This window comes from Triticum dicoccoides, chromosome 6B, assembly GCF_002162155.2.
Source record: "Triticum dicoccoides isolate Atlit2015 ecotype Zavitan chromosome 6B, WEW_v2.0, whole genome shotgun sequence".
Taxonomy (NCBI): Eukaryota; Viridiplantae; Streptophyta; class Magnoliopsida; order Poales; family Poaceae; genus Triticum; species Triticum dicoccoides.
The window spans coordinates 680,913,499-680,923,509 of NC_041391.1; the positions used below are offsets into that span (position 1 = coordinate 680,913,499).

Below are 10,011 nucleotides of genomic sequence, written 5' to 3' on the forward strand. Positions count from 1 at the left end.
TAGATTGCTTGTTGGTACGTGCGGTGTAAAAACAGAAACTTTCGGCTGTAGTGCGTGATTTTACATTTTTTACTGGGATGTCAAAAGTTTCTAATTTTTTTACACAGTATTGCTATGCAATTTTTTTATTTTGTCCTAATTTTTCAGAATTTTTGGAGTACGAGAACTATGGTTAAAGTTCAGATTACTACAGACTGTCATGTTTAAGACATATTCTGTTTTTGATGCATTATTTTGATTATTTTGATGAAACTATCAATATTATCGGTGGTATGAGCCATGGAGTTGGTTTGCAATGGTACTTAAAGTAGTAGTTTGCTTTATTATGCTAACGAATCTCACTAGTTTTCTGTTAAGTTTTGTGTGGATGAAGTGTTCAAAGATCGAGGAGGTCTTGATACAAGGAGAAGGAGGAGAGGCAAGATTTAAAGCTTGGGGATGCCCAAGGAACCACAAGTAAACATTGAAGGAGACTCAAGCGTCTAAGCTTGGGGATGCCCCGGAAGGCATCCCATCTTTCTTCAACAAGTATCGGTATGTTTTCATTTTCGTTTCGTTCATGTAATATGTGTAAATCTTGGAGTGTCTTTTGTGTTTAGTTTCCACTTTTCTTTTATGCACCATGCTAGTACGAGATAGTCCATGATTGATTTATAGAATACTCATTGCACTTCACTTATATCTTTTGAGTATGACTTTATAGAATGCTTCATGTGCTTCACTTATATCATTTGAAGTTTGGATTGCCTGTTTCTCTTCACATAGAAAACCGTTATTTGAAGAATGCTCTTTTGCTTCACTTATATTGTTAGAGCATGGTATTTTGTAGAAAGAATTAAACTCATATGCTTCACTTAAATCTATTTAGATAGTCAACAGGAATTGGTCATTTGCATGATTAGTCATAAAATCCTACATAAAACTTGTGGATTACTGAATATGATATGTTTGATTCCTTGCAATAGTTTTCCGATATAGAGATGATAATATGTGGGAGGTACTAGTAAACGGTTGTGGTTAGTAAGAATATTGGTGTTAAGGTTTGTGATTCCCGAAGCATGCACGTATAGTCTCTCGTTATGCTATGAAGTTGGAGCATGATTTGTTATTGATTTTCTTCCTTATGAGTGGCGGTCGGGAACGAACGATGGTATTTTTCTACCAATCTACCCTCCTAGTGGCATGCTTAGTAGTACTTTGCTTCGAGGGCTAATAAACTTTTGCAATAAGTATATGAGTTCTTTATGACTAATGTGAGTCCATGGATTATACACACTCCTACCTTTCCACAATTTGCTAGCCTCTACAGTATCATGCATTGCCCTTTCTCACCTCGAGAGTTGGTGCAAACTTCACCGGTGCATCCAAACTCTGCGATATGATACATTCTATCACACATAAGCCTTATTATATCTTCCTCAAAATAGCCACCATACCTACCTATTATGGCCTTTTCATAGCCATTTCGAGATATATTGCCATGCAACTTTCACCTCTTCCGTTTTGATGACTTGAGCATTCATTGTCATATTGCTTTGCATGATCATATAGCTGACATAGTATTCGTGGCTCAGCCATCGTTCATCATTTTGTATACATGTTACGCTGGATCATTGCACATCCTGATACATTGCCAGAGGCATTCATATAGAGTCATACTTTGTTCTAGGTATCGAGTTGTAATTTTTATTTTTTTTGAGTTGCAAGTAAATAAAAGTGTGATGATCATCATTATTCATTATTAGAGCATGTCCCAATGAGGAATGGATGATGGAGAATATGATTTCCCCACAAATCGGGATGAGACTCCGGACAAAAAGAGAGAGAAAATTGAAAAAAAGACAAAGAGAGAATGGGCATGCTAATCCCACACTTGTGCTTCAAAGTAGCACCATATTTTTCATATAGATAGTCTCCTATGTTGTCAGTTTCATATACTAGTGGAAAATTTTCATTATAGAGTTATATGCACACCCACTTAGTTTTCATATTGAGCTTTCACACACTAATAGCTCTTAGTGCATTCGTTGCATGACAATCCCTACTCCTCGCATTGATATCAATTGATGGACATCTCCATAGTCCGTTGGTTAGCCGCGTCAATGCGAGACTTTCTTACTTTTTTGTCTTCTCTATATTTACCCCTATCATCATAATCTATTCCATCCATAGTGCTATATCCATGGCTTGCGCTCATGTATTACGTGAGGGTTGAAAAAGCCAAAGCGCGTTAAAAAGTATGAACCCATTGCTTGACTTGTCATCAGGGTTGTGCGTGATAAATACTTTGTGTCGAGAAGACAGAGCATGACAAGACTATATGATTTTGTAGAGATAGCTTTCTTTAGCGTTGATATTTTGAAAGACATGATTGTTTGTTGGGATGCCCGAGTATTATTGTCTTTATATCAAATTATAGACTATTGATTTGAATCACTTATGTCTTAATATTCATGCCATGATTAGATATATGATCAAGATTATGCTAGGTAGCAAGTGCTCCCTGGGTGATTTTGGTAATTAATGTCAATATATCTCTTGTTGGACTAATACTTATACCTAGTGTATTTCAGACAAGTTCAACAATGGCATGACAAGGACAAGAGGATGTGGAATCCCTTCAAAATGCTAAGGACACATATTGGCAAAATCTCAAGACTCTTCATTTATATTTTAGTGATCCAAGATCATATTGAGTCCATAGGAAAGCTAATACTATTAAAAGGGATGATATGTTGCTTAATTGTCTACTTGCTCAAAGTGCTTAGTGATATTGCTCCAAAACTCTCAACCACTTTCTCATTTCCAAATATGTCCAAACTCAAAGTCAAATTCGGCCCCACCGAAATGATCTATCCGGCGCCACCGAGTTTATTTGACATAGTCACTGCCAAACCCCCTAACTCCTCAGTCACACTGATACGGATCTCGGTCTCACCGAGATGGCCCTACAAACTCTCTGTTGCCTGTTGCAATTATTTCGGTCTTACCAAAATGTGCAGTTCAAGCCGGAACATGGCCGGGGATTGATCCCCTAAACTGAGGCCGCTTCCTATTAATGTGGTCGTGGACGACCAATGTAGCCGCCACAATCTCTTCGTCATCTGAGGACGAATAATCCGATGAACAAACGAAGTGAAAGAAAAACCCATCCCCGCTATTCATGATACCTTGTGAGCAACGTGTCGAACACCTTGCGGTCGTGGTGGAGACGCAGCCGGGAAGAGCAAGTCGAAGAAGCGAAGCAACGTTGGTGTTGGTGGGGTGGGCGCCCTGCGGCAATGCAGCGCCTGCCGGAGTTGTTGGGGTCGATGGTCAGCGTCAGCGGCCGTAGCTTCTCTCCCACCAGGAACAAGGAATCACGAACGCCGACAAAAAACTCTACCAAAACGTGGCCGTGGGGCGGCCATGACATGGCATGGTTGTGGGGCGGACGACCTTGATGGAAGGTGATGCCACCGAGAACGGGGATGGCGGCGGCGACGGCAAGGCGGAGGGCGAAGGCCGAAGGGAAGAGAGAAGAGGAAGAGAAAAGTGGTTGTGTCCCCGATGGGCGGGACATGAGGGACTAGGGTGCGCGCGGCGCCTGTCGTGTCTGTTCAGTCACAAACGCCACCTAACTTTGGACTGAAAATGGGTCAAAAGCGGATAAAAAACGAACAACAGCCTGTTTGCTCTTGTGCCTTGGGTGGCAATGTTCTGTCCGTTTAGGCCATGCACAACGCCGCGCTTACAGCGGACGTTTAGAAATAGAATCCCCGCCGTTTTGCTCGTCCGGAGAGATTTTCCTAGCGGCTCCCAGCCAGCGATGCCAGACTTGGCAGCCGGTGCTTCGAGTGTATTTAGCGGGCTGGATAGTTGGTTCAATGTGACAGATAAAACGCCTCAGCGTTGGAGTTGGGCTAACCCACGGCACCTCCCCCAAAGCCCCACTGTTTCCATGTGAGCGAAAAAAAAAACCCTGCTTCGGTGCTTCCGTAGCCTTGTCGCTGTTTCCTCCCGCGAGCCATCCCCGGCTTCTACCGACCCCGCCGCTTCACCGCCGCCGCCGCCATGAACCAGCCGGTGCAGAAGAACACCCTCTACGTAGGTACGCGGTAGCACCGTCCTCCCTCACTATCCTCTTCTCCCCTGCCGTTGTCTTCGCCCGCCCGCCCACTCGCTCGCCACCTGTTCGACGAAATTCGTCAGCGAGATGCACACCTTCTGGGGGTTCTCCTGGCTGCTTCCCCGGCCACGGAAGGGCCTAGTCTACTCTTGTTCCCCGGCTGAACTCCCGTGCGATGGAGAACTAAGCCGAGCTCCATTCCCTGGTTTTCGTCGGCGCAGGTGGGCTGGCGGAGGAGGTGGACGAGAAGATCCTGCACGCAGCGTTCGTGCCGTTCGGGGAGGTCAAGGACGTCAAGACGCCGCTCGACCAGGCCACGCAGAAGCACCGCTCCTTCGGCTTCGTCACGTTCCTCGAGCGCGAGGACGCCGCCGCCGCCATGGACAACATGGACGGCGCCGAGCTCTTCGGCCGCGTCCTCACCGTCAACTACGCCTTCCCCGAGAAAATCAAGGGAGGGGAGCAGGGATGGGCCGCGCAGCCAGGTATGTCAGGCGCCCCGTGCTTTCTCTCCTCTGTTCATTCAGCTATACGCCTTGCTCTCGTGCTTGCCTGCCTGCTTGCTTGACACTAGGGTTAGGGCTGCCAGATGTGTCTACCTGATATGTGGTTGGAAGATTAAGGTTGAGGAACTTTTAAGACTTGCGGTTAGACTAACGGCTAATGATTTGATATGGTGTTAATGTCGGCGAAATATGTGTTCTGTATTATAGTTTGTCTTTATGCTTTTGTTACAAGGATTTTCTCGAGTTCGAATTGGTAGAAAAATGAACTGTCCATGTACCTTAAGTTCTTGTGCTGACCAACAAGTTGCAGGTCTTAGATAGTTTCGTGTTTATAGGGTTTGGATTTCTTCTAGTGTGGCCGGCAATAGGATTCTACTTGGATCTTTTTGTATTGGAAAAATGTTTCCTCCTGCTTGGTTTGGTAGGAACAATGTTCAGAATTTCAACTATATAATCTGAATAGTCCAAATGTGTCCATCTGGTTCTGCTGTAGTAGTCAGCAATCAGAATTGCAGGTCCTCTGCTAATCTCACGTGCATTTTTCGCTTATAAATTTAGCCAAAATCCAAACATCTCAATCTAGTATTCCCTCCGTTCACTTTTGTAAGCTGTCTAAAACATCTTACAAAAGTGAACAGAGGGAGTATCTAATTTACTATGGATGCTCCCATATTAAAAATATTAACCCATGCCTGCTTTAGTTGAAACCGCATTATCAAAATGCCGATTTTAAATTTATGATCTTCTCACACAAATACTGTTCTTTGATTTAGTTGTAGTGGTCGGCTTTGCAGGAAAAAAGAGCCAAGTGTTATATAAGTATGACTATGAGCTTTAGGTTCTCATTCTGTCTGGAGCTGTATATAATTAGGAAGATATTGATGAGAAAACTTTCAGAGTTGAGAGTTTTTATATTATTACTACCCCTGTTCGGAAATAGATGACATCCTTTTACTCCTGATAAGAAAGTTTTTAGACTGGTCAGGTGAATATAGTATCATTAGGTTTGTCATGAGAATATTTTCATAGTATCATAGTTCTTGAGAACTCTTTCCGGTAGATATGAAAAGTATCAGTAAAAGTTGCATGCTCCAGACTGGGCCCATATCTATACGAATAGAGAGAGTACATCAGCATATGCTTATGGATAAGTCAAACTTTTGTAATGTTTGCCTTTTATTCTAGGATACCAGTTTTGATTTTGTTGTGAGAGGAGCACATAAGAGGGTAGTACTAATGTAGAAGGAGTGTTTGCAGATCATGCGGTTGGCATTCCTACAATTTAAATTTTCTGGCATACTGTGATATTGCGCTCTCAGCCTCTTACAGAAATGTAGGGAAAGGCTGCGTACTATAGACCCAAAGTGGTCGGACCCTTCCCTGGACCCTGCGCAAGCGGGAGCTACATGCACCAGGTTGCCCTTTTTTTACTGTGATATTGCGCTCTATTTAGTCAGACTATATTCTCTATCATACTTCTGCCATCACATTGTCTTGGAGCCATGCGCTCCAAGACCTTGGTTATCAGCTATTGCCTCTCCAAGACAAACTATATTCTTCATATTCAAAACATGTGACCTTGGTTGATTACAAGTGTACCAAACTACCAGTAAATATTTTGTCCCTGTTATTGTTTCATTAGTTGCAAGGATCTTTACCTGGTTTTAGTGGATGTTGGAATTATTACGTATGTTAGTGTTTAGCAATGGAAAAAGGCGAAACATGGCTGTAATGTGGAGGCATCACTGCAAGTGGTGGAGCCATGTGCCTGCGGGGTGACAAGACAGTGTGATCGGGTGCCTAAGCCACTTAGAGAAAAAGCCTTGTCCTAGCTTATTTTTTCCTTTAAATCAGTTTCCTTGGAAAGCAGGATAGAATCTTGATCCTTAGGATTTTTTTTGCGTCTCTATATAGGAGACTCCTTTATTAGGCCCGATCTTTGCACTAGGATAGGTAATTGTAACTTCTGTTGCTTGATGAATAAAATGTGAACAACAGACACCAATGTATAGCCTTGGACAATGAACTCAACAAACAGAAGAGACGCTCTTCATTCTTACAAACAGAAGGAAATGCAAGAACTAAGATGGAGGGCATCTCCCAATTCTAAGCTCGACTAATTTCTTCTCAAATCAAGCGTGAAAGCATCAAGTAGTACCCAATTCTCATGAAGATCAGGTGATGAGTCAAGTAGTATAAGATTCGCCTGTCGTTGTATTTGGTTGGCCCCAAGCTCTTTATCGCACCTTACCCAAGTCTCTCCTTGCAGCTCTGACCAATCCACCCGTCATTACAAATAATTGCTCCTTACCCTTTGATTTGTATGTCCATTTTTTGCTTGATGTCTGGCTCACCAGATCTGGTACATGAAAAATCTATTCCATGAGCCATTGTAATTGGTCCTACTTGAGTTGGTTGTGCACTTGTGTATCATTACACGTCATTAGGGACGTCCCCATCAGTCTCCCTATGTATAGAGCCTTGGCCAGTGCCTGCGGGGCGACAGGACAGTGTGATCGGGTGCCTAAGCCACTTAGAGAAAAAGCCTTGTCCTAGCTTATTTTTTACTTTAAATCAGTTTCCTTGGAAAGCAGGATAGAATCTTGATCCTTAGGATTTTTTTTTGCGTCTCTGATATAGGAGACTCCTTTATTAGGCCCGATCTTTGCACTAGGAAATGATAACTTCTGCTGCTTGATTAATAAAATGTCAACAACAGACACCAATGTATAGCCTTGGACAATGAACTCAACAAACAGAACACTTGATGGATCTCTTGTGTCCACTCGAAGAGACGCTCTTCGATTCTTACAAAGAGAAGGAAATGCAAGAGCTAAGATGGAGGGTGTCTCCCAATTCTAAGCTCAACCAATTTCTTCTCAAATCAAGTGTGAAAGCATCAAATAGTACCCAATTCTCATGAAGATTAGGTGGTGAGTCAAGTAGGATAAGATTCACCTGTTGTTGTATTTGGTTGGCCCCAAGCTCTTTATCGCACCATAACCGAGTCTCTCCTTGCAGCTCTGACCAATCCACCCGTCATTACAAATAATTGCTCCTTACCCTTTGATTTGTATGTCCATTTTTGCTTGATGTATGGCTCACCAGATCTGGTACATGAAAAATCCATTCCATGAGCCACTTGAGTTGGTTGTGTACTTGTGTATCATTAACGCGTCATTAGGGATGTCCCCATCAGTCTCCCTATGTATAGAGCCTTGGCCAGAGGAATAAAGCAAACACGGAAACCAATCTTTCTTCTTCCCCATCTCTTTTTTCTCTATACACTCATGCCAACATGCTCTGGGGCCGTGGTTTCATGGCAGTGTCCTGTTGAGCACAACTTAACAATTATGGCTAGCAGATTACACAGAACGAAGGTTGAACTTAACGATTCTTGTGTAATGATAGAACTGCAGTATAACATGTCTAGCAGGAAGAAAGTATAAGGAAGCCCTTCATCTGGGAGTCACAGTTCACACTGCGTGAAATTGCATCTCTTGTAGACTTGTATTCGCAATATGAACAGATAAATTATACTGCTATCTTAATTGTACTCAAGCTGAGTTTGTTCTTCTTTCGCATCAGAATTTTTTATGTATTACTCCCGCCGTCCCAAAATAAGTGTCTCAACTTTGTACTAAAGTTAGTACTTTAGTACAAAGTTGTACTAAGGTTAAGACACTTATTTTGGGACAGAGGGAGTATGTAACTTGGGCTCTGTTTTGAACACAAGATTCTTGTAGGATTTTCTTGCGTCAGATACAACTGCTGAATGCAAGTCTGATTATGTGGTTGATTCTTACATTATGTAGATTATGATCCCTTTCTGTCAATGCTTCTGTTTGATAGTTAATAAAAAGGCGGATATATTCTAGTAATTTGGAGGTTTGGCTTCATGAGAACTTTGTCTACATTGATTGCTCACTAAGTATATGTCTGTTCAGTTTGGGCGGATGCGGATACTTGGTTTGAGAGGCAGCAGCAAGAGGAGGAAATGAAGCGCCTTCAGACAGAGCAGAATGCAGCAATGAAAGAAGCAGAGAGGCTTCACAGGGAGAAAATAGCCGCAGAAAAGAACGGGGAGACGGATGAAGCAGATCCCATGGCCGTGGCGGAAGCTCAGGCCGTGAACTAGAGCGCTTGATAAATCCTTCGATACTAACATTGGAACAAGTACTGTATGCATGTGCATTTGCCAAGTACATGGTTTTCGATAGGTGTAGCTACCTTGCGCGAACTTGCTAGGGCTAGTTGGTAGCTGATGCCACTTCGTGAAGGGATGCTTCCGTTCATTCTGGCCTTGTAACATGGAATTTGTGTTACAGTAACATGGATGTTATGTGTTTCAGTTATGCTGTTGCAGGTGAGTGGGTTGAACTATTTCACATTCATATCTAGCTGGAGATCCGTAGACGATTTGAGCGTTGGACATGTTTCATGATTGTGCACTTCAAACTAGGAGCCTGACATTAAGGACTAGCTGCTACATTATTTAAAAAATATATTATTTCAAGAATCTTACTAAACTTCTTTCTTTGCTTGATATATTGATTTTGGGGATTTTCCAATAGTTTGTCTACTACTTCCAAAATTCTCAAATCCTTATGTTTGAATATATTTCCAATTTTCTTGTTGTTTTATAATTGATGTATTTCTTCTATTTTTCATTGGTCATTATTTCTTGGGAATTTCTGAGTAGTTTGTCTTTCTCTTTTAAATTTCCCAAAAAAATCATCGTTCTTTTGTAAATTGCCTATCTTTTTTATATGTTGGTTTTTGAATTCCTTTTATTTGTTGTTGGCAATAATTCTAGGGGATTTCCCAATAGCTTGTCTTCTAAATTCCAGTTTCCCCCCAAAAAAAGAACAGGATAGTAGTTTTACGTTTTCAAATATTTCCAATTTTCCTCCTATTGATATACCTTGTCAGTTTCTTTTTTGTTGTTGTTGCTGTTCATTATTTTGGGGGAGTTAAAGTAGTTTGTCTTGTAATTACAAAATCCCTCCCCCTCAAATTTTCTTTTGAAAGTTCATAAAATTTCCATGATGCCTCTTTTTTTTTTAGGTTTGATGTTTATTTTTCTCATCAAGCTCTGCAGTCCATTGATTCGCAATTCAGACCGGCGGAAAGCCGGAAAGAGATGCAAAGAACTCACGGCAATCAGCGCATGCGACGGACGCCGTCGTGCATCGCTGGTGCAATTGGCCCATTCTCGCTCGAGAGCGACCTCCCTCCAGACATCCTCTTGCGACAAAGCAATGTCAATGTCAGTGTCATGGCACTCTCTTGGCTTTATCAGCCCGATGGATTGCGCACGCGTCAGGGGACGGCGTCCACGTCTGGCCGGAAGGAAGCACGTACGCTCGCGCCAGCGCCAGCGTCCGGCGGAGAAAA

The 10,011-nt window shown here is 42.4% G+C and overlaps 1 protein-coding gene across 1 annotated transcript; it reads left to right on the plus strand.

The window, feature by feature from the left end:
• Positions 1-3,893: 3,893 nt before the first annotated feature.
• LOC119324464 (peptidyl-prolyl cis-trans isomerase E-like) lies at positions 3,894-9,008 on the plus strand. The gene is made up of 3 exons (XM_037598256.1): positions 3,894-4,090; positions 4,330-4,593; positions 8,562-9,008. Exons 1-3 carry the CDS (start codon positions 4,054-4,056, stop codon positions 8,750-8,752), a joined length of 492 nt encoding a protein of 163 aa, XP_037454153.1. The 5' UTR covers positions 3,894-4,053; the 3' UTR covers positions 8,753-9,008.
• The last annotated feature ends 1,003 nt before the right edge of the window (positions 9,009-10,011 follow it).

What these genes read in the sequence shown, in the direction of transcription:
- LOC119324464 (XM_037598256.1), top strand. Translation starts at nt 4,054, where the DNA reads ATGAACCAGCCGGTGCAGAAGAACACCCTCTACGTAG. An exon ending in GAAGAACACCCTCTACGTAG is followed by an intron (nt 4,091 to 4,329) that starts GTACGCGGTAGC and finishes TCGTCGGCGCAG; the next exon opens with GTGGGCTGGCGGAGGAGGTG. An exon ending in GGGATGGGCCGCGCAGCCAG is followed by an intron (nt 4,594 to 8,561) that starts GTATGTCAGGCG and finishes ATGTCTGTTCAG; the next exon opens with TTTGGGCGGATGCGGATACT.